This window comes from Pelodiscus sinensis, chromosome 2 (genome assembly GCF_049634645.1).
Source record: "Pelodiscus sinensis isolate JC-2024 chromosome 2, ASM4963464v1, whole genome shotgun sequence".
NCBI lineage: Eukaryota > Metazoa > Chordata > Testudines > Trionychidae > Pelodiscus > Pelodiscus sinensis.
The window spans coordinates 115,851,610-115,876,467 of NC_134712.1; the positions used below are offsets into that span (position 1 = coordinate 115,851,610).

Sequence of the window (24,858 nt, forward strand, 5' to 3'; positions counted from 1 at the left end):
TATACTGCAGATTTGTCCTGATTACAGCCACCGGTTGTCTGGCTGGTGTAGCTGCTCTACTGAATTCCATAGTGCAGACAGGCAAATCCAGCATTTACACATAAAGAGTTCTTATAGCAATTGACACTGTCCACACTACAGATTTTTTTTCTGGTTCAGATATATTGGTTGTTGAGCAACAATAATTGAAATAGGGAAAATCCCCATTGTGGACAGACAGGTCTTAAACTGACATGTCAATCACCTCTCATGGATATGGGGCATTTAGCAAATAATAGTATTAAGCTATTTCCCCCACATTCCCCACAACCTCCCCTCCACCCTGCCCCCCGCCCCCACAAAATAAACCCTCAACCATCTTTGATGATCACCTTTAAAAATCCTGTTTGGGGATGTCAACGGGGGGCTAACCAAAGGCTTTCCTGGCAGGAAAAGCAAAGGCTTTGGTCTAATTTTGGATCTGTCACAGGAATTTAAGAGATGAATTAGACTTGTATTAAGGCAATAGAAAATTTTTCATGCGCAACAATCCAGAGCACTCCTCTTGTTTGAAACAGATACAGTTTAGCTTCAAAATGCTTGTGATACATCATACACACACTGTCTCCCTCCTACTGGCATTTGAGATATCTTTACTGAAGTTTTAACACCATCAGACCTGGTTAAATTTAAATATATGAATCAAATTTGTGTTGTATAATCAGTCAGTGGAAGAATAGTCTGGAATATCCAATGATTAATGTTGGTGTTCTTAAAGTGCAGTGGTAATCTTTAGCTTTGTATCCCCATGTTTATAATATGAAGAGCACCATCTGTTAGGATAAGTGCATGCTATGCCTGTTAAAAATTGAAACCTTGAGAAAGATCTTATACAGCATTCAAGAAAGTATCAACTTTGTGACTAGTGTCTGCTGCCAAATACTTGATATACAATTTAATTTTTCTTGGAAAGGAGGCTTTTAATAAAAAAAGGCAGTCTGAAAATCTGTTAGCAACTTCACTTGGGGAATGGTCTCTAAATACAGTATAAATATAAATAACTCCTTATTTTTATTTCTATAAATAAATTTGATTTCTCTGTTTTCTACATAAACAATTTCATATCTAGAATGGAAAGACATATTGCTTTCTTGAAAGACATCCATTTATTACACTGCCTTTTAATATACTTTACATCTCCAATCACACTCATTTAAGCTCATTTAATATATGTATCTATGTATGTATTGCTTGTTCCATACATTTATAAACATATGTGCTCTGCAGACTAGGTTGCATAAATTCCCCATTTAGTTCCCAGAAAGCTGCTAACACAATAAAGTGCTTAATATTAACATTGGGATGAGATCAATTGCTTCAAGTCCCACACATTATCAATTCAGATAATATGGAATAAGCAGAAGCATTAGACACAGGCTGAGATTTTTGAAACAGGCTAGGAAATTTGACAAACATCTTCTATTAATTTTAACGAACACATCTCAGTTTTCTAGACTAGTGTTCCTTAATTTTTTTGACACCAGGGACTTGCTTGCTACCTTCCTAAACTGTGTCAGGGAAAGCTCAGGGACCCATGCAAGTCCACAGACTCATAATTAAGAAACAATGTTCTGGACAAGTTTAGGAAAAAAAGTCTCAACCTCATATCTTCCTCTTTTATTTCTCTGGATAAGAAGCTAAGGAATGGTTGCTTTCAATAAGCTTTCAGATGAAATAAGAAAGCAATAGCCTACGACTATATTTTTATGTGGATCTTATTACTTTCATTTATTTTTTACACCTAAATTGGTGAATTCCTAAATGAAACTCTCTCCAACTACCACTGTTGTTATATGGCATATAGCAGCATCTGCTAGCATAGACTGAAGCTAAAGGCATATGTTGTACATGCCCTACTTAGATTTCATGAATTCGTTGTTCTATTATCTTCAAGTACCTTAAGTACCTGCGAACCCTATATACCAGTTCTGTGAAACACTTCCACAGTTCAATGGAATTGTGGTTCCAAGAAAGGGTATGTCTAGACTGCATCCCTCTTTCAACAAAGGGATGTAAATTAGACACTTAGAAATTGCAAATGAAGCTGGGATTTGAATTTCCCACACTTCATTTGCATAACTGCATCATGGCACTCTTTCAAAAAAGCGCCATGATGCAGTTATGCAAATGAAGCACGGGAAAGTCAAATCCCGACTTCATTTGTAATTTCTAAGTGTCTTATTTACATCCCTCTGTCGAAAGAGGGATGTAGTCTAGACACATCCCATAAAGAAACCCTTATCTGGTTTGAGATGCACTTGGAGTAACATTAACATGAGAGTTAGAGAGTTATCTTTCTTCCCAGAAAAACAGATTCTCATACACTTACCTCAAGTAGCATCTTATGCTTTAAGTGAAAAAGATGTTCTTCAATATGTTTGATGGATCCATATGGCTATATGGGATACTAAAATTTGGCCAGTTAGTTAATTTTCAAAGTCATATACAGTACCATTTTCTTTGTCTTCACATCCTACAATACCAATCTTACAAACACTTTTTGGGTGGAAAGGATATTATTATAACAGACCATGTTAACTGGAAGTTGTGGTGATGTGACACCCGGAAGCTTCCAGCAGTAACACCAGTGAAAATGAAGACCACTGAATAGTGATGAATCTGTTGGTAAAACTGAGTAAGTGCGATATTTGGACACTGTGGCAGGTTGTAGCCACAGCTTGTCAATCTATAAAATAAGCTTCAAAAATATATGTGCATGAAGAACAAGAACACACTACGTCATCTAATACTTCATATCAAGTGATGCAAATACAATATTCCACAATGCTCCAGTCTCCTATATATCCATGTATTACTGGCATTTATTCTGATAGGGGATATCTGTATTCACCAATTAAAAACCAATATGAATTAAACCCAACATGGAAAAATATTTTGAGGGTAGGACTGAACCTTAGCTGATTAGATGAAGCCTAATACAGGGTCTCCCCGCTATAAGTAGCCCTGGTATACATCTGTTTCTCACTGAAGTCCTCCCATTCCCTGCTCTTAAGTCACGCAAAAAAAAAAAAAAAAAAAAAAAATCCACAAATGAAGTCAGCCGCAGGAAAAAAATTCTCCACTTTAAGTTGTTTTGCTGTAAATCCAAGTTTTTGAAACTTCTCTTGAACTTATAGCGAAGATGGCCTGTAATATTTTCACTATTTAATGCCATTAAAGTAAAAAGTTGTTGTTGTTTTAATTAATTCTAACCTTTGGGTTTTTTGTTTTAGTACGGGTTGGACCTCCCTGGGGACCTGACTAGTCCCAGATGAAGGATTTATCAGACCAAGGGAGGTCATTTCTGGACCCCTACTTCTGGCCACGCCCTCTGCCCTGCTGCTCTACTGGGCTTCTAGGCTCCCTCCTGACCTGCCCTCCCACCTGCTGCAGCCCAGTTGAGCCACACGCCGGCTCCCAGCCACCTCTATATGCCAGCTGAGCCATGTGTTCCCTCTCCTCTCCCTGCATTGCGCCAGGCTCCCGACCCCCCAACCGCAGTACACCAGGACTCTCTGATTCTGGAATATCCATGGTCTGGACCAGAGAGTTCCGGTTTATAGAGGTGCAACTTTTACCTATAATAAGATTGAAGTAGGAAAATGGCACGCAAATTAATATTTAAATCAATCTCAATTTAAGTAAAACTGGTAAAACAGAGTGGAAAGCAAAATATTTCACATACAACACAGCTTGTCAAATAAAACATGAGAAATTATGTCAAACTCATAAGTGTCACACCAAAGACTTACTATAAACTGGGAAAAAAAACATGCTTGCCTTTTAGCTCTTTGACATAGCTCTCTTTGCAGTTGTGCATGAGTTGAAGAATCCATTTGTGCTGGGCACCAATACACTGCCAGGCAGGGTCTCCAGAAGCATGCAGGTCAGAAAGGTATCTGCAAAAGCAAATTTGCAGCTCAGACTTGACACACTGAAAACTTAAAAGTATAGCAAAAAGATTAATAAAAAAGTATCTTTTCTGTACTTGTTCGGGGGTGGGGAATTAAAGATCCAGTAAAATTTTAAATGAGAGATATTTACACAGCAAATCAGAACAAGTTTTGCTTGTTCCCTTCCTAATTTAGTGAAGGCAAAGACTTACCTGACCCCCCCTCCCAAAAAAAAAACCCTAAAACAGAAACAGAACATTAATAGATAGCCTGTTATTCCTCCAATACCTGAAACCAAGTTCTTTCTTTATCTGTTAAGACCTTAGCTCAATGCTCTGTGTTTGTTGACATCATAAGTATCTAATCTACTATATTTTTCTAATCTAGTTATATTCTGATCGTATCATCTTTTTAATCCTGAATGGGACTATAACAGATGAGTAAAGCAGGAACAATTATTTGGGGATGGAGGGTTGGGATGAGAGAGAGAAAATGGATGACTTGTGTGACAGGCTAGAGGAGGTTCCTTGAAAATATGGCCTTAAATTTCTAGGAAAGGGGGTAGGAGAAGCACATCACCAGGTATGTAGAAAAAATCCCAACTCCTATTCAAAATCATCTGTATTTGCAAAAATAGAGACGTAGAAGTTTATGTCCAGCATATCTAAAACCGAAGTATATAGGCCTTTGAATGTATGTGACAACAATAACTGAATAACTTTGCCTTCAAAGTGCTTCAATTAAAAGTGCTTAAGTATTAGAAAATCTACTGTTTTGTATACTACAAAGTTTCTTGCACTACATAAACAAAGAATGAATATAGCAATGCAAGATACCCAGGATGAAATACACTGACTTAAAATACTGACCAGTACTTAGAAGTGCATAACCCTTTCACAAAAGCTAGATTATTACATCTGAGACATGCTAATTGATATGATTGCAATATTCCAACTCTTAAGAATTGTCTATGGTACTTGAGACATATAGAACAACTTGTTTTTGTTAAAGGATGCTCATTTAGACAGACGACATTCTTTAAAAATGAATAGTTGTGGAAGATTTATAAATCACAAGCTCAACCCCATCAGTTTTTGTAAGGACTTGAATCTGCATTTGACTCAATTAAGGAAACATTTCCACTTTAAAAAAACCTTTTTCCTGGCTTTGGGAAAGATATTTAATGAACACGACAAAAGACTTCCCATGCACTAATACACCCATATTACTATAGTTACACCTATGTAAACCAGTAGGCTGCGTCTATACTGGCATGATTTTGCGCAAATACTTTTAACAGAAAAGTTTTTCCATTAAAAGTATTTGCGCAAGAGAGCATCTATACCGGCATGTGCCTTTGCGCAAAAGATTTGCTTTTGCGTAAAAGCATCCGTGCCAGTGTAGATGTTCTCTTGCGCAAGAAAGCTCCGATGGCCATTTTAACCATCGGGCTTTCTTGCGCAAGAAATTAACGTTGCTGTCTACACTGGCCTCTTGCGCAAAAATACTTGCGCAAGAGGGCTTATCCCTGAGCGGGAGCGTCAAAGTATTTGCACAAGAACCACTGATTTTGTACATTACAATGTCAATGTTCTTGCGTAAATACTCGCAGCCAGTGTAGACAGGTGGCAAGATTTTACGCAAAAGCAGTCGCTTTTGTGCAAAATCTTGCCAAGGTAGACACAGCCGTAAAGTAAACAAAATGTACTGTGAAGCAGGACTTGAACTGGTGTGGCTTCTGCGAGTAACACCTCAAATTAACCAGGACTAAACTAAGCCCCATTTTGTAACTACAATTAGTGTAGACATATTGGTGTAAGTTTCTTTAATTTAGGCAGGATCATTCCTAAGGATCCAACACTTCTGCCACTTCAGTGAGGGCATGAAAAGCTCCTATACATTTCTGCATCTTCCCAAGTAGCACTTAAAAAAGGGAGTAACATGATTTTCCTTTTTCTAAGGAAAGACTTTTTAAAAACTTTTAAGAACATTTTATATATCATTTTTAAAAAAGGAACAAACATCTTTGCTCCTTGAATCTTCACTTTAATTCCCTGAAATAGCAATTACATACAATTAATATAACTCCCAAAAAGTGTTTGTACAATTCACACATAAGAAGAATGGTCACTGTAAGGAAGAACTTAAAATTTATTGATCCAAATTTGCAATGTACTTAAACTAATGCCTAACTTCGAGCACGAGTAGTTCTATTGATTTCAACAGGTCATATGATTAAAGTTAGACACTTAATTTTTCTTAATTGGAGCCTAAGACGCCAATCATGCAATTTATTCTGTGCACACAGAGCAATCTGGGTGTCAGTGCATATCCTGGGGTTTTGAGATTGTCTGAAGAAGTGGCTGATGTGGATTCTGCCCTATGTGACAGGGGGCCCACGTCAAGAATGAAGCTGGAGGGTATGTATACTACAGCTCATGGCAGCAAGTCTTCTGGGTGGGGCTGAGAGACTTGAGCTATTGCTACTGCACTAGAAATAGCTATGTAGACAGTGTTTTGAAGCTGGAGCTTGGGCTGGAAGCTCGGGCTCTGAAGCCTACCATATACCTAACACTTCAGAGTCTGAGTTCCAACCTCAATGCCACAATGTCACCACAGCTGTTTTTAGCATGATAGTATGAGCTCAGGTCTCAACCTTGCTTCTACAGGCTGTATAACTATAGCCCTTGCATCTAGAGGCCAGTGGATTTAAAGCAGCGGTTCCCATTCACCAGTGTGAGGACTGGCACCAGGCTGCAGCAGCTCTGGGGTTGGGTCTAGAGTACACCACCCAGTGCCTCTCCACCCACCACAGCTGTTGGGAGAGGTTTGTCCTGCCCCGCCTCTCAGCCAATCAGCACTGGGCCTGGGCAGGCTCTCCTTCTGGCCATGGAAGAGTGGTTTGCTGCACAGCAGGAGGGCCACGTGAAGCCCAGCATGGCAGCCTTACAGCAGCTGCGACCCAAGCAGCAGTGTTTAGCTAGCGGCTGGGAGACAGCACAGGGCTAGGTGAGGGGGGGCAGGGCAGGCACTGGGGGGGTCAAGGGACATGGCTAGTGCTGAGGAGCTCTGGGGGCTAGGGGACTCTAAGAAGCAGGGGGCCGGCACTGGAGAGGTTCTGGAGGGCAGGGCTAGCACTCAGGAGCTCTAAGAGGTGGGGGGGCTGACACTGAGGGGACAATGGGGCATCCAGGGTGGGGAGCTGGGGGCAGGGATAATATTGGGGACTGAAAGCTGGCACTGGGGGAGTCTCGGGGGGTGGGGGGTTAGATGCAGTGGGGCTCTGGAAACAGGAGGCTGGCATTGGGGGGTTTGGTGGGGAGGGCTCTAATGGGCAGGGGCTAGAACTGAAGGCTCTGAGGGTGGGAGGCTGACACTGGTGGGTTGGGTGCAAGGGACTCTGGGGTCAGTGGCTGACGGTAGTGGAGGGGTGGGGTTCTAGGGGTTAGGGCTGGCAGTGGGGGATTTAGGTGGTCGGCGCGTACCCCAGTCCCGGCCCCCAGAGCTGCTGTGAACAGCTGGTCTTCAGTTACAGCAGCCGCCCGCCACATGGCAACCATAGGAGATGAAGCAGGCTTGCTGTGTAGATGTGTACACTGTTATTTCAAAATAACATCAGCTATTTTGAAATAAGCGTGCAATGTAGACAGAGCCTAAGAGATTACCCAAAATAGGGCGACACTGGCAAAAGGCTGCTAGTGTGGGGAGTTCAAAAACACTTTAATACTAGCATGCGTTATCTCTCTGGGAATGCAGTTGTAAGAAAAATGTCACTGATCCTGGGTATTGCTATGCAAATTAATCTATCTGCTCATGTTCTAAATAATATTATCACTTGTTCATATTAAAAGGAGTAAGAGCCAAAAAGATAATCTGAAGAATAAAACCTTTTGACTAGAAATTCAAATTAACACTTTTTTAGCATTTCTAAATCCAAGACATTCATGCTAAATCAAGATGGATTATTATTAATGAATATGCAATCCATTTTGAAATCTGTATTCTCAGTGATTACTTCAGATGAGACCCATAGTGTGATAGTTTTTACTAGAACCTTGATGTAAATACAAGTTTTTTCAAAGCTTTTTAATAATCAATGAATGAATGATAATTGGGATTAAATTCTTCATTCGGGAGGAGTGTCATTTATTGCACAATACAATTTATTATTGTCTTTATTTCCATAGTCCTTGAATTGAAAATGATAATCTCAGAACAAAAATCAGATTAAAATGTATTCTCTGGGAAATGCACAGACATGCCTCTGACATACCATATATCTGACAAAGATATTAGGTAAAGGATCACCTTATATAACGTTTTTGATCATGTAATGTTGATGGAGTCTCAAGCAATTTATCCAGAAGAAGATCTCTTAGGGCTCCAATTCGTGTTTCAACTTCAGCATAATCTATGAAAAAGGGAATGCAGAATTCCAATATACATGTCTTTGCTTGAAGTGTTATACTGAAAATTTCAATATTTTCTCAGTAAAATCTCACAGATTTAGGATAAAACTAATGAATTTGAACAAGTTTTTAATTTAACCATTTCTGACAAGATTAATCTTCAAATACCACCAAATTACTATGTTTTTCCTAGGAGGTTTACATTTAAAAATGGCTTTGTTAGCTCTGTGTTCAGTAGTCTAGGCCGCATTATTTTCCCTACACATAGGAGTCAAAATCTATTGTCTTTTTACATATGCGGCCATGGCCCCTGCTTATTACCATAAATAATATTTCCTTAACTTCATTGTGTGTTCATTTTGGATTAGTTTTGTTTTTGCAATATCACTAATTTCACCAGATGGATGGCAATGTTCTCTGTTCATTTTCTTCTCAAATGGATTTTTAAAAAATAATTAAAAAAATACTATAAAAGATTTTTATGCAGAATTAGAACTTTGTTCTTAATAAGTTTCTAGACTCAGTAATTTTGAATTGGATATACCAAAAATCAAGCAAGGTATATGTACTCTTTACTGTAATTTACATCTGAAAGAGTTCTTTTAACAACAATTTTATAAAAATACAAACCTTAGCTTTGAAGTTTTTTTTCACAAATACACCAAGTGAGGGACACTCTAAGCTGTATCCTGTAGTTACTGAAACCTGTTTTATGTCTAGTAATACTAAGCCTTTAAAAAAATTGGCTGCAAGCTCCTATTATATATACTACAAAGTAATATGTATCTCTCAGATGGAAAACTTGCCAGAAATATTGTTTAAAGTAATTGTTCCAAATTCTAAAGAGGGCTCTGTATAAACAGAAGCTGAAGCCCACATAAGGCTTCTCACGGTGCTACATGTTCTTTATCTTTCCTGTTAAAAAACAGCAGTGAATCAAAGTAACTGAACCCAAATCTTACATTTTTTGAACACTTGAACTTCAGTCTTCCCAAACAATGACTTGGCTTTTTCATAGTCATTAATGACCACATCGTAATCACCCTTTAAAATAAAGGCACATTGGAGATTTGTCACAATAAAAAGATACTGTGGAATTATTATTATAGGAAAAAAATCATTTGTACTTATTTTTTAAAAGCACTATACCTTTTGGATATTCCTTTCAATATTAAGAGGAAGGTTGAAAAGAAATTTAAAACGTTGAAGGACATTGAGTGCATTTCTTGTTGAATCTGCCTTATCTTTGCGACCCAACACTTCTTGGAATAAAGTATCTGCAGTGTTACTTGCCCCTATTTCAAAGGAGAGAGGGGAAAAAAAGAAAAGAAATGAAGTGGTCACTGCAGAATAAAATCACTCTATATTTCTCAGTAGATAATCTTGTTTTTCAAAGATTACTGTATGTTAATTATAAAGTAGTGAATAATTACTGTTGATTCTATAAACTCAGATTAATACTTCAATGATTTCTGTTCAGCTATATTAAGCATACATCACAATTTACTGAAACACTATTTCAGTGCTGATCACTTAGCCTTTTTATGCGGTGAGCCTTCCATACAATTAAAAACAACCACATTTTCCAAGGTCAAGTGCTTAGCTTCACTGTGGTGATTTTATAGTTTGTTTTGGCCATCAAGCTCAATTTTACAGTTAATCTATGCCTTTTAAACTATTTGATCATCAGAGACTGTGGTTTTTTAGAACAGAATATAATGAAACCTAGCTGATTCCTAGCTGCAAGAGTTGGTTTGGGGGGCGGGAAGTGTATTTCTTTTTTCTGTACATCTATATAAAGCAAGGTTTTTTTTAAATCCATTAAGATCTTTTTTCCCCCCAATGGATATCCTTAGATCTTTAGCATTAAAATGCTTATTCTAAAAAAATAAACTATACAATAATTAGAGACACACATAAGTAATTATCAGAACTTACTATTGGAACACCAGCATATAAGGATTGCAGTCAACAGTAAAATTCTCATTGCCTTCACTGGATGCAAAATCAGGTCTTATATTAACAAATTTTGTATGAATAATAATTCCTATATTAATCTTTTAACATTTACTTTTTTTTAATCTAACCACATTCTAAAGAGAATAAAATTATTTTCCCTAGACTACAAAGTCTTGTAATATTTTGTACTAAAAATGTTTTTCATAATTATTTGGCTCAGAATAATAACATTTCCATTGCAATAAGGAATATCAGTAAGGGATATAAAATAGTTACATCTTTCAACTGGACATTTTTAATTAGGCAAACAAATGAAAAAAGAGAGAAAAGAACTGTTTTAGCTTTTTAGATCGCTGCTTGTAAAAAGTGTCTACATTATCTGGTCTAGTGACTATACTTTAAGCAAAGATGAAAAAATTACATCAGTCTCGCTGGGTGGCTTGCATGCCATTTTCTCTAGTCAACACTGTGGGTGGCCTGCTCATGTTAAAAGTAGTCTTTGTAAAATAATTGTTAAATCTAAATAATGTTTAATCTGTTGAAATTTTGAAGCTCTGACATAAAAATCTTTGTTCTATCAGGAGAACCATTTCTGCTAAATGTGATTTAAGGCAAAATAGTTTAATTCATTAAGAAAAACCCACCAACATATTATGTAACTGCACTCCAATACAGATTGTGAATAAAAGTATGATATTTTTTTCAAATGCCTGTTTTAATATATTTTCTAAAATATAAATAGAATCACTGTTTTATATTAAATCACAACTTGCTTATATATTCATTTAATAGTTACACAAGTCATTTATTTTCTGGTAATTATATTTATGAGCATAAGGTATTTTCCCTTTACACAAAAGAAACCTTCTGTAAAAGTGACTAACAACTGCAAAATTGCACAAGGATATTTGCCTTTAGTTTAAAAGAATCCATAACTCAATTCCTTGAAGAAATAATATGCTTTATTATTTCTCAGTACCATTTTAATACATTTACATCTGTTTTCTACAGATTATTCTTAATTAAATTTTGAGAAATATCAAATCAAATTAGTAAAATGTTAAATTCTATAGCCTATACAAGAAAATGTTTTTCTTTATAGTTACACAACTGTACCTGATGCAAAATCCAGTGCTTCAGACTCCAGATATTCCTAACCATTAAAAACACTGGCATTTTCCAGACTGCTAGGCAGATGCATATTTAAAAGGAGTTAGTATAAATGTATATTTTTTTCTCCAAAAGGGTAAGCTTCAAACAGCCCTCAAATCTTGACCTCTGCGTAAAGACCTATGCCTACAATGCTAAAGTCAATGGGACTTTTGTCACTGTCCTCCTCAATGGGCACAAGAATCAGGCCTGAAGAAATATACTTTTAAAAGTTATATCAGACATCGTGCAAAATAGATCTTACCAAAAGACTACACAACAGTTTTCCTTCTTCGGAAAAAGCATATTGAACAACTGCATCTCAAACATATAGAACAAAACACAGAACAGATTTTGACTCAGTTATCAAGTATATCTTGCACCTTGTTTTGACAAACAAAACCACCACCAAATTTATGGATGTATTTAAATATGGGAGCAAAGGCATTAGATGAATAAATTGTATACTTTGAGTCCATAAGCGATTGTTCCTCTTCCCCCTAATTTGAGCTGGAACACCCAAAAATCAGAGGCTATTTTTGAAAGTCAGGCCGATAAAATCATGGACTATGGGAACACTCCAGAGCAGAATACTTAACAACTAATACAATTTTAAACTGAAAATAGAACAGAATTAGGGTTTTCATCTTAAGTGACATTGCCTAATGTTATTCTCTCTCTTTTTAAAGCCCATGCACTGGCCCATCCAAGTTCCTCTATCATAACTTGCCCAACTTCACAGGGACAGAAAAGCTACAATTCTTTTCACAGCAAAGAAAAAAAAAAACATTCTGAAGTGGCTGGCACAAGCTACTCTAAAAAGTTGACTTGCAAAAGATGGACTACATAACTTGTATACAGATTTCATCTTCCACTTGCTAGAAAAAGATCACAGAGTCTATTGTAAATCTGAAGTCTCTCACAAGCAGTCTTTGAGAGAGTACACAAATGGCTCTAAATGTAGCATGCTTTTGTTTGGTTCTTTTATACTTTTATATTTTAAAAATGTACTTTGGTCAAAATAAAATAGTTCGCACTGACTTTACATGTGGCTTGGTATGAAGAATATGGCATTGTGTGTTAGGTCTAAAACTTTGGCACATATTAGGGATGTTAGAAATTGTTTATTTTAGTAGTCATGTAGCCACAACAATTCTTAGCAGTTACAGGGTTACTAAAATGTTCCCCACTGCCAGGGACGTAGCCAGCAGCCAGTTCGCTCCCTGTCTCACTCCCGGCGAGACCTCTGCCACCCCGTGCTGCTGCCTCTGTACCAGAGGCAGCAGCGTGCAATGGCAGGCGAGAGCTGGTCCACAAGGGGAGCTGGATTATAAATCCGCTTTGCTCATGGGAAGCCCCCCCCCCCAGACAGGGACTGCAGGCAGGAACCAGTTTTTAAACTGGCTCCCGGCACTGACCAACTCCTACCTGCCGCCCCTCAGTGCTGCCTCTGATAGAGGCAGCAACATGGGGTAGCAAGTGGCTCTCTTGCGTATTCGTCATTTAAAACTTGGACTAGAAGGCTGGAACTGAGCCAGCCTGTCAGTCCTAGTTTTAAATGCAGAGCATGCAGGGGGTGGAGGGTTGTTGCAGTTAACCAGGACAGTTAACCAACAAGCAATCACTAATTGGTTAAACGGTTAGATGGCTAGCCGCTAACATCCCTTGCACATATATGTTTTTTCTATGTGTATCATTTTTCCTATGTAAAAAAAAAAGATGTATGGACACAAACTATTCAGATAGCAAACTGAAAATACCAGGTTTTTCATAGCCATACAACCCCCCCCCCCCCCCCAAAAAAAAAACACCTACATGCAAAACTGCATAGATAACTGTATACATCCATGGTCACCAACCGGTAGATCGCGATCTACCAGTCGATCGTAGGGGCTCTATGAGTTGATCTTTAGCTCCTTCTGGGCTGAGCGGCGGTGCAACTGGGCTGGAGAAAAGAGGAGCGGCTGCCCGGCCAGCTGGCCCTGGTGTTCAGCCCAGGTGCACCACGGTCCACGTGGGCTGGAGCTCAGGGGAAGCTGCCTGGTCAGCTGGCCGCGGCGTTCAGCAGAAGCAGAGGCTATGTCGCGCTCCAGATGATCGGGTGGCTTCTCCTCTGCTCCAGCCCATGTGGAGCGTGGTGCACCTGGGCTGAACAGCACGGCCAGCAGGCTGGGCAGCCACTCCTCTTTTCTCCAGCCCAGCTGCACTGCGGCTCAGCCCAGGGAGGCTGCGTCTTGCTCCAGCTGGGCTCAAGCAAAGAGGAAAGGCTTCCCGGCCAGGAGGAGAGCGGTGCAGCCTCCCCAGGCTGAGCACGGTGCGGCTGGGCAGGAGCAAAGAGGAGCAGCTGCCCGGTCAGCTGGCCATGGTTTCCAGCCCAGGTGCACAACTCTTTACCTGGGCTGACACAGAGGAGAAGCAGCCCAATCAGCTGAAGTACGGTGCACCCTCTGCTGAACTCTGCGGCCAGCTGGCCAGGCAGCTTCCCCTGTCCCACGTGGACCGTGGTGCACCTGGGCTGGAAATCATGGCCATCTGACCAGGCAGCCGCTCCTCTTTCCTCCGTCCTAGATGCACCTGGCTCAGCCCTGGGAGGCTGCGCCTCACTCCAGCTGGGCTGGAGAAAAGAGGAAGGGCTTCCAGGTCAGCAGGAGCATGGCGCAGCCTCCCCAGGCTGAGTGCAGGGCAGCTGGGCTGGAGCAAAGAGGAGGGCTGCCTGGCCAGCTGGTCATGGTGTTCATCCCAAGTGCACTCTTCTTTGCAGAAGAGGGGAGTCGGCCCCAGAGGAGGCTCCCACTGGGGCTTCCCTGTTCTGCGGGGGGAAGGGAGGAGAAGTCCTGGGAGGAGGTGGGTGCAGGGGACTCCCTGCTCCCACTGGCACCATGCCCCCTGCTGCAGAACCCTGCCTCCTGCCCCCACCCCAGAACCCTGTCCCTAGCCCTCACTGCTACCCTGTCCCCTGCCCCAGCACCCACTAATGCCCTTTCCCAGTACCACGTCCCCTGCTCCCACAGCACAGTTGGGGCCACGTTAGCGAGGTGTGGGGGGTTTTGGAGGAAGTTTTTTGTTTGTTTTTGCTTTTCCCTTATGTGGCCCCAACTGACTTTTCTGTGGGTCAGTGACCCCTGACTCAAAAAGGTTCCCTGCCCTTCTCATAAATAAAGACAATGCAGAAAATTTTTGTGTTTGACATAGTCTTTTATTTAAAAACTAGCCAATTAGCCCGTTAAAAGATGAGATTTTCAAGTCTCTCCTCCACTGTTTGTCTTCTCTCCTGAGCCTCCAGTCTCTTGCTCCGTGTCTCTTTCTCTCTCTCTCTCCTCCTCCTCCTGACACCTCCTCTCCTCTCTCTCAGCTCTCCTCCGCTTTCTGCCTCTCTCTCCATCTCTCTAACTCTCTCTCCACTCTCCTCTGTCTCTGTCGGGGATGCACACTTGTCCAGGCCCCGCCCCCTGGAGCGTGTATGCCACTGCCCTGCCTGCCTTCGCCTCCCACCATGGCACTGGGCTGACTTCTGCACCGCACAGCTGGGCCGCTGCGTGGGAGCAAGCAGCACAAACAGCCTCTCTCTCTCTTCTCCTACTGCCTGGCCCTCTCTCTCTCTCAGCTCTCGTCTGCCTCCTGCCTCTCTCTCTTTCTCTTCTTCCCCTCCCGCCTCTCACTCTATGCTTTGCTTCTCCTCCTCCTGCTGTGTTTCTCTCTCTCTCTCTCTCTCGCTGTCCTCCACCTCCTCCGTTCTCCTCTCTGTCTCCCCGCATCCTCTGTGTCTGCTCCACTTTCCTCCTTTTGAATCTGGCACCCCTTCCTGACGTCAGAGATGCACGCTCGTCCAGGCCCCACCCCCTGGCTGTTCCCTCTGGGCAACGCTGTTGCCTCCCGCCATGGCACTCGGCTGACTTCTGCGCCGCTCAGCTGGACCACTGCATGGAAGCAAGCGGCGCAAGTGGCCATTTGGTCCCCGTGCACCCCATGCAGCACCCTTCTGCTACATGGGAAGCACGGACCCGAAACGGCCACTTGTGCCGCTTGCTCCCACGTGGTGGCCCAGCTCAGCGGCGCAGAAGTCAGCCGAGCATCACGGCAGAATGAAGCCTGGCCAACAAACCCCGAATTGGGGCCAAGCCGCCATCTGGCAACAGCATCACAACACTCCTGCACTCCTCCTTCCCCCAGACCCTAGATCTGAGCTTATCATACACTGGAACCTCCTGCCCTGAGCCTCTCACATACCCCAACCCAAATTCCTGCACCGTCACATCCACAAGCCTGTGGCTTGCTTAGTACCACAACCCTCCATCTGACCCCAACACTCCCCAGCCTGGAGCCCTCTCCCTGAGCCGGCATCCCCTTCTCCACCTCTTCCTGCATCCAAATATCCTCCCGGAGCTTGCAACTCTCACAACCTACCCACACCCAAATCCCTCATTCCCACCCTAGAGCCCACATATCCTGTCTCAACCCAGAGAGGGTACAGCTATACTGCAGGTGTTTTTCCCAGGATTCCAGAGATATCCCAGAAAAAACTCTTCTGCATCCAGGGATGCGTTTGTTCTTCCGGGTTTTTTTTTTTTTTTTGTGGAAGAGCAAACATGCTCTTTTGGTAACCCCTATATTCCTCATTCTATGAGGAATAAGAGGGCTGCCAAAAGAAGGGGTTTTTCTGACATTTGGTCCAGTCTAGACAGGCCAACTATTGGAAAAATCTCTTCCCACAGAAGAATTGGAAAAAAAAAAGTGGCAGTGTAGAGTGTAAAAGGGCTGGGGATAGCAAGTGATGGAGAGGAGGAGAATAGAAAGGGCGGGGCTTTAAGGAAGGGGTAGGGTCTTGGGGGGAAGAGTGGGGCAGTAGATCTTTGCTTGTTCTGAGATTTAAAAAGTGATCTTGAGTGTAAAAAGGTTGGAGACCACTGGTATACATGAAATGTGCTATTACAGAGCTTGTGTGGAGTCTCTTTTGAAAAACTCTTCTCTTTCCCTACACACACTATCGATGTATATTCATACACGAAAATATGACCAAAAAAACCCAAACTGCTTTCATGTCACTTTTCTGATATCATACAACACATTCAAGCTCGCAGACACTGAGGCTACGTCTAGACTGCAAGCCTCTTTCGAAAAAGAACGTCTAGTTTTACAACCAGTACTTTCGATAAAGTAACTGCTTTTTCAAAAGAGCACCCAGGCCGTCTGGATGCTCTCTTTTGAAAAAGCACAGTTTGCATTACATAGCGCCTTCTTTCAAAATAGCACTTTCGGAAAAAGGCGTTCTCTCTCGTAAAATGACGTTTGCCGCGGTTGAAAAAACTGCTGCGTTCTTTCAATTTACTTTTGAAAGAATACAGCAGCAGTCTAGATGCAGGGGAAGTTTTTTTTAGAAAAAAGGCCACTTTTTTCGGGGACCCCCACCACCCCGTAGTCTAGACATACTCTGAGTCAGTTATCTGGATGTTGTTCCCTGCTAATTGATACAGAACTAAGGGAAACATCCCTTCGTCTGTGAAAAGTATCACAATGAAACAAAGTAAAATTATCTTGGCAGCAAATATTAGGAACGGTATTTTTGTGATCTGGTGAAACATTTATCAAGCAACAGAAAACTTAAGTTCTCTCCCCCAACTCAATCATATAATATGAACAATACCTTCACAGGAAAGAAGTTATGGCTGACATTTTCAAAAGCACCTAAGTGACTCAGGAGCACTGGTCACAATGTGACCTGAATGACTGAATATCAAATAAAAATGTATTGTAATAAATCAGTATAAACAGTTTCTAATATAGTCCCCTAGTTTTCTTCTCCACTACTTTAATCCTCTGCATTTAATTCCACTAATCATCCTAGATGCTATTTATTTTTCAAAACTTTTTTGTATATACTTTGTAAAACCAAGATTTACCACTTGAGAGGCAGGAAAACAATATTTACCATACAAGTCCCCCCTTCTTCCCCACTGTTAACTATAAATTGGATCCTGTACCTATTGAAGGACATAGCAAAGTTCCCATGGATTTAAATGAATGCAGAATCAGGTCTCAAAAACAGTCACTACGCAAGAATAAATGCCAGGAGAAAATTTACTGTTTTCTACTGTGTAACAAATTCCAAGAAATATATTAAACCTTTTGTAAAGTTTGAAGTTCATAAATAGTTCCTGGTAGGAGGACAAAACTTACTGTTCAGAACATTCTCCAGTTTTTGCGTCATGGATCCTTCTACTTTTTCCGTTCCATCCGCTTCCAGTTTTTGATGGATTGCTAGAATAAAATGTCTAGTTAAAATGCAGACCATTAAATTAAATAGGAATACATTACATCAACGTGATACTTTAAAATAGCTTAGAGTTCTAATTGTTACTTTGACACTGTGACACATTGCATAAATCATTTACTCTGTCCAGGCCTCAGTCCTTCTTCCTCCTTAAGACAATGCTATAAGAGCATTAATTTTGTATAGTATTTTGAAAATATAAATATTACATAAATGCTGTATGTTATGACACTAGAAAGTAAGTTGTAGGTGTAATGCTAACACCACCTCAATGCAAGAGGCTCTCTGATATCTGGTAATGAGTTTCAACTGGTCTGACCAGTTCAGAGTACCCTAATTCATGTGTGTTATCTGAAAAGCAATATCATATTGATCTCAAACGTTTTTGTGTGGTGTATATATAGTAAGTTCCTAAGGGACCATATAAATATAAAGGAAATACGAAACTGAATTGTGTTTACCAGACATAAGAACAGCTATACTGGGTCAGAACAAAGGTCCATCTAGACCAGTATCCTGTCATCTGACAGTGGCCAGTGCCTGGTGCCTCAGAGGGAATGAACAGAATAGGTAATCATCAAGTGATCCATAGTAAAGAACAGAATTGTCAGACATAAATGAACACAGTTTTTTGGGGAAAAGACAACATTGTTTCTGTAAAAGGAAATCATGCCTCATTAATCTACTTCAGAAGCTGCAGGGGGATAGCTGAGTTAGTCTGTACAGGATAAACTTAAAAAATAACAAATGGTCTGGTAGCATTTCATAGACCACGGATGTTGACAGACCAGAGAGTCCTGGATTACAAAGGTTCAAACTGAAGTAGATTAAACTTAAAAAACAACAAATAGTTCGGTAGTCCTTTATAGACTAACAAAACATGTAGATGGTATCATGAGTTTTCGTGGGCACAGCACACTTCTTCTGATGACTGGAGTTTTGGTCCTAAACTCAAAACTCCAGTAATCTGAAGAAGTGGGCTGTGCCCACAAAAGCTCATGATACCATCTACATGATTTGTTAGTCTATAAAGTACTATCTGACCATCTGGGTTTTTTTAAGTTTAATCTACTTCAGTTTGAACCTTTGTAATCCAGGACTCTCTGGTCTGGCAACATCCGCGGTCTACCAGGACCACGGATGTTGCCAGACCAGAGAGTACCAGTGCAGAGGTTACCTGTGGCTGGCAGCCTTCAGAGCCAGTGGGCTGGGGCAGGAAGCTTGGTCAGTGGGCTGGCAGCTAGGAGCAGGGACCCACAGCAGAGTGAGGCCAGTGGCCAGAGAGAAGCAATAGTAGGTGATTTATAGAAAGCTTGTCAGCTATGGTCTCATTTCCAGTGAGAAAAGCAGAATTGACAGAATGAGATTAAAAGAAGAGCAAATGAAGAAAATACATGTAGCTTTTAAAAAAAATTTTTTTTAAATTACGGATAGTTAAAAATATAATGTTTTCCCTAATATTACTTGTATATGTAAATCTATTCCTGCAGTTGCCGGTGCGGGACTATCATTAATGGGAGAGCTGGTGATCTATGAAACCACAAACAGGAAAGTGAAGGCTGATAAAACAATGTCTAGATGAAGATACAGTCCACACTATGAAAGTGTTTGAGACCCCTTGCTACAGATTACCCAAACTTTGAAATCGGTGTAACTATGGCAAAAGCTGTCACATTTTAAAAACTGGGACATAGGCGAAGAGAGGAAATCTACATGATACAAGCGTTTTGTCAGGGTTTTAGATTGCAGAGTGGAGGGAAAGTCTGTCTGGAGTAAGTGAGATAGTGGTGATTTGGTTCCATACATATCAATTAATATTTTTGTTTGGACTAATTTTGCACAACTAGTTCAGCTAAGTCACTTTAAACACAGTGTTGATATAAATAACTTCAATATGCATACTACACAGGCACCAACACATCTTCACTTTCCATATTAAAAAACATCTTTATTTTTCATCTAACTATATTTTCAGATTTAGTTATATGTCCACTGCCAATAGAGAATGATGCACATACCAAATTTTAGGTTCAAGATTCAAACATTTTTTAGTCTTCAGAATGCAAGAGTCTCTGAAGGATTTATCATAAAGATGATTAAAAACATGTGTTCATTATAAAGTAACTAAAAAACAGCTGAAATATTGTATTCACACACAGAAACTGAGAAAACACTTATTGCTCTTAGGCCTAGGAAAAGAAGTGCTACCTGGACAAATTTCTTACTTGCCACACAAGAATAACAATGAAGTTCATGAATGTGCTAAATGACACCATGCATACATGGGTAGTCAGAGCAGTTCAGTGGGGCTGGAGAAAAAGAAAATAGAGAAGCCTCAAGGACAAAGGGAAGATATGGAGTTAGACACAACAAATCTAAGATGCCATTGAGAGGGATGAGAGTAGCCTCATGATAAGAGGCTCTGGAAAAAAATTCAGGAAAAAACTGTTTTTCTTTTCCGTGGGTCTCCACTCCCTTCCTTCCTTCCCCTCCCGAAGCCTGATATGGAAAATTGGAAATTTTGGGAGAAATGGAAAATAAATTTTCATGTGAAATATTGTGTCTCAGAATGAAAAAATATTAGCGTAATATATAAAATATTATTACTGCTGAACTTCAGTATACTTCAAAATACTTTCTAACAACTAGTAAATGAAGTTATTTTATTTCAAAACAATATTGTTAAGCAATTACATTTCTATATACTGTAGAACTACATACTGTATGCATCTATGTAATCCTCTGGGGCATATTATTACAGTCCCCAGTCAGTAGGCAGTGCTATCATTTTTACCAGAGAGCAAGAAATGAAGTTTGATATGGAGACAATGTGAGCAGGAAGAGAAAAGCAGCTGCTATCCTGAAGCTGCTGCCCTCCTGACAGGCCCAATGGAGCAATCCATTCTGCTTTCCTCAGAAAATTAGAAGATTCACACCTTGTGTCCTGCTGGGAAAGATTGTCTACTTGAGTAGAACCAGTGGAGCAGAGGCCTGTATCTGTAAGGGATTGGAAGAGAATCTTGAGGGACCACAATGGAGCCTATCTCAGAGTCATGATCATGACATCCACAGGAAGAACAAAACACGCCCATCTGTAGCCAGACAGCCCTCCCCATCTCAAACAATCTTGCTTGCCCTCTGAGATGTCTGTATACAGAGCAGAGAAGGAACAATAAGAAGATCAGCATAGCCATTAAGCTTTGATCTGCTTTGACCAGGATATGCAAGTTTCTGACTCTGAGTAACGATTAAGGAAATAAGCTAAGCTCGAGGCTGCAAGAAGTGTCAGGCTGGCACCTATGTTGATTCGAACACACACAGTCCCTGGGAGAGGAATTTCCCACTGAGAAAAGAATGTCCCGTACTTCCAATTTAATCATCTCAATTCTCTCTTACAAGTGTAAATTAAGTTCACAACTCCCTTGTAAGAACTGGTCTCACAGCAGACAGACCAGCATCAATTGGCATTACAGATAAGAAAGAGAAAATATGTGACCCAATGGGTATATAAGATGGGCCCAGCACACACTCACTTTGAGTGTCAATCTACCATTTACCTTCTGGTCGGGTTAGGTGTTTGACCTCCCGAGGTCCACGGGGACGCCCACCTCGTATTTTCGTCTTTCCGAGGAATTGAGGGACCGATCCTGGCCTGACACGCTGGGACCGAGTGACGCAGAAAGGGGTAAAAATTGTACCTGTATGTGTCCTTTTGTTTTAGTGCATGCATAGAATAGACCTCTTTAAAGATTAAGCTGTCATTTGGTACCATTATTTTCTATTTTCTATCTTTATTTTCCTTGTAACCATTTTTTTTAAGATCTATCTATATATATTTGCCAGCAGTTAAGAAATAGAACAATAGCCATTGCAACCACATGATTTATAAGCTTCCTCAAATAAACCTGTACCTGTTTAAGCTTTAACCTGACTCCTTCAGTTGCTGTAATAGAACCAAGCACAATTTAAAAGAACTTCAGCCGGTCATAAAGGGACCCCGGTCTCAGCAGTTAAAGTCTCGAGTGTATAGTATACACACACACACACCACTCACTGCCCTGACCATCGGTTGGCAGAATTGGGGCACTCGTCAACCTCCTCCAGGTTGCCCGCTGCAAGGGACCCCGGTCTCAGCAGTTAAAGTCTCGAGTGTATAGTATACACACACACACCACTCACTGCCCTGACCATCAGTTGGCAGAACTGGGGCACTCGTCAACCTCCTCCAGGATGCCCGCTGCAAGGGACCCCAGTCTCAGCAGTTAAAGTCTCGAGTGTATAGTATACACACACACACACACACACACACACACACACACACACTGCCCTGACCGTCGGCTGACACCATCAGACATAAGTTCTTCTTATTTTTAGCTTCTCTCTCAGTAAGGATGGCACTACAGTCTTCTAACATATGAAAGCATTTCCATGATAGAAGTCATTGAGATAAAAAAAGGATGTGCGTTTTGCACATATTGACAAATGAAATTTGCATTTCCAAATGTCACCAGAATGAACAAATTTCATCAATTTGCTGAATCAGGGGAGGTCAATATTGTCTAGTAGCATTACCAACACTTCTAAGAACCTAGTAATCAGTGGAAGACATTTCAGGGCAAATTAGAGCTAAATAACAGCAAAGAACACTGAGAGCTAGGATGGGTGGCTGTAAATAAACTTAATAGAGCTGTGGGAAACTTGGCCACACCCATGATACGTGGTCATCTGGCTAATTGAAATCATGCTGGACCATGGATGTTGCCAGACCAGAGTGCCGGACTAAAGAGGTTCAATCTATACACAATAATGAATATATAAAAACATACTCATTTTTAGCACTTTTTCTCTAGAAATGTTTCTTCCTCATGTACTTCACAATATCAGGTCTTGATTTACAGACTATTTTACATATTATGTTACCTCTCCCCCATTTTAGAGAGATGTCAAACAGCAAAAAAAAACCAACAATGAAACCTAAGCGTCATAGTGAACAGCTCCATCTCTTTTACAATGTATATTTGTCATTATTCAAAAGCAAAGAATTTATACTTATTTACTTCATAGCTATAACTAAAAGTAATTTCTGTTGGCTAACTAAATTATGCATATTACATTTCTCACTCTTAAAGAAGTGTCATTCTGATATGTAACTACTGTAGCTATTTCAATTTTTTTTTCCAAAATTTTTCTTTTTTTATCTCCCTCCCCATGTGTTCTATCCTATGACTTCAAAACAGACGGAAATTTTGTGTACCTAGACAGACACACAAACCATATGCTTGGTTAGGACTAGGAATGTTAGCAAGTAGTCAACTGGAGTATCGACTGTATGAGAGGCAGCAGCGGGGGATGGGCGGGGAGGCACAAGAGCTGGTGTTGGGAGAAGCCAGCTTAAAAGCCGGGTCCCCCCAGCACCATCTCTGTGGTACTGTCTACTGTCCCCCTCCCCCACTGCCTATATCAAAGGCAGTAGGGGGATGGATAGAGGAGACTGCTCTGACAGCAGCCCCTGGCCCGCAGGGATCCACCGCGAAGCACCCTCTGCTCGTGACAACCAGGGCTGGCAGTGGGCACACTCTGCTGCTGGAGCAGCCCCTGCCCATGGCCAATCCTGGTCGCTGCAAAGAGAAGTTGCTCTGGAACCAGTCTCTGTCTGCGATGGACAGGGCTGTCCGCCATGAACAGGGGCTGCTGGATTCCTGGCTTGTGCTGGTCCGGGATGCTGCGCCTCTGCATTTTAAACGTAGTAAGAGCTGCCAAAATTCAGACCCACAGCACGGGCGGCTCCCGGAGCTGGCAGGAGTCGGGACTGTTCAGTTCTGGCTCCAGCTGGCTCCTGGAGCTACACCTGCTGCAGCTCTGCATAGCGGTCCTTATCGACTGATCGTGTACTCAATGCAAATTGTATCAACTACATGATTAGTCAGATAACCACAATTTAAATCCCTAGTTAGGACCACTGCTTACCATGTTTGAGCATCAGCTGGATTTGTTAGTGTAACATTATTAGTGCTCTGATAAGAAGTTTGCTTATTGGTAAGGAGAGACTGAATCTTGGCATTTCAACCACAACTTGAACGGTCAAAAAAGAACTGGCCCTTTGTGGAAATGTAAATGTATATCTTGGCAATCTGCTATTTTGTTAGGTATTGTGCAAAGAGGAGGAGGAAAGTGTCCACAATGTTAGTTTTATCTGAAATGACACCTGATTACCATTAAATCAACTAATTACAGTGTGAGTGCATGTTCAATTTAAAGCTTTTAGCTATCAAACTTCCTAACTTTCAGGATACATTGCTCTTGGTAGAAATACTGTTTTTTTGTTGTTCTATTGAACAGCAGTAATACAACTTGGGTAATCTACAATGATCTTACTAAAACTAAGTATCCTTTTCCTTTCACAAGAAAGCACTACAGTTCTTGATGTAGATACTAATGAATAGTCCAACTGTCCTCCCTCTGTTTGTACAATGCCCAGCATAGTGTGGCCTTAATCTTGGTTGACCTTTACATCTTACCATAATCAGAATAAATAGGGATGGTTTACGCCTTTGTCAGGCTATTTTCTACTATCTTGATGTGGGACCAAGAACATAATATTAATTAATATAAGCACACAGAGCACTGAATAGAAAGGACTAGACTATTTCTATTTTGTATGAACAGAGCAACATTTCAAGACAGATGGATATTGTCTATAACATTATTTAAAGTGATAGGGTATTTATTTGGATTTAAAATGCATTATTATATCTCACTTCTGACTCGCAAGCAAAATAAGCAATATGCAAAGAAATCTACTGTCATTAGATAACAGCAGCAATAATATTTAATTTACTTCAGAATGATGCCACAAGCATGAAAATTTGTCAAAAAAAGTTTTCGTGTCCAGCTAATTTGAAAATTTGGCTGTCCACGAACATGTAGACAGAACATTTCCTCTTATATCTTCCCATCCAGTATACTTTGTTAAGCTCTTAACATGTAATCCTGTCCCAGAACTGGATTAAGGAATTAAAAACTATAGAAAACGTAGGAGTTTAGAATGAATGTGACATGTCAACACATCTGTTCCATTACTAACGTGCTATGAAAATACCCACAACATACTTGGATAGCTTTAGATTCTCCAACAGGAAGG

The 24,858-nt window shown here is 40.8% G+C and overlaps 1 protein-coding gene across 4 annotated transcripts in view; it reads right to left on the reverse strand.

The window, feature by feature from the left end:
- EXOC2 (exocyst complex component 2) overlaps positions 1-24,858 on the reverse strand; it is a 190,604-nt gene that overhangs the window by 113,272 nt on the left and 52,474 nt on the right. For 3 of the 4 annotated variants that reach the window (XM_075921343.1, XM_075921344.1, XM_075921346.1), the window contains 5 exons: positions 17,624-17,704; positions 9,491-9,636; positions 9,304-9,385; positions 8,241-8,343; positions 3,820-3,938 (listed from right to left, as the gene is read on the reverse strand). In XM_075921343.1, the coding sequence (XP_075777458.1) occupies positions 3,820-3,938; positions 8,241-8,343; positions 9,304-9,385; positions 9,491-9,636; positions 17,624-17,704 (531 nt within the window). The remainder of the gene's footprint in view (positions 1-3,819; positions 3,939-8,240; positions 8,344-9,303; positions 9,386-9,490; positions 9,637-17,623; positions 17,705-24,858) is intronic. The other variant, XM_075921345.1, reaches the window with a different exon arrangement.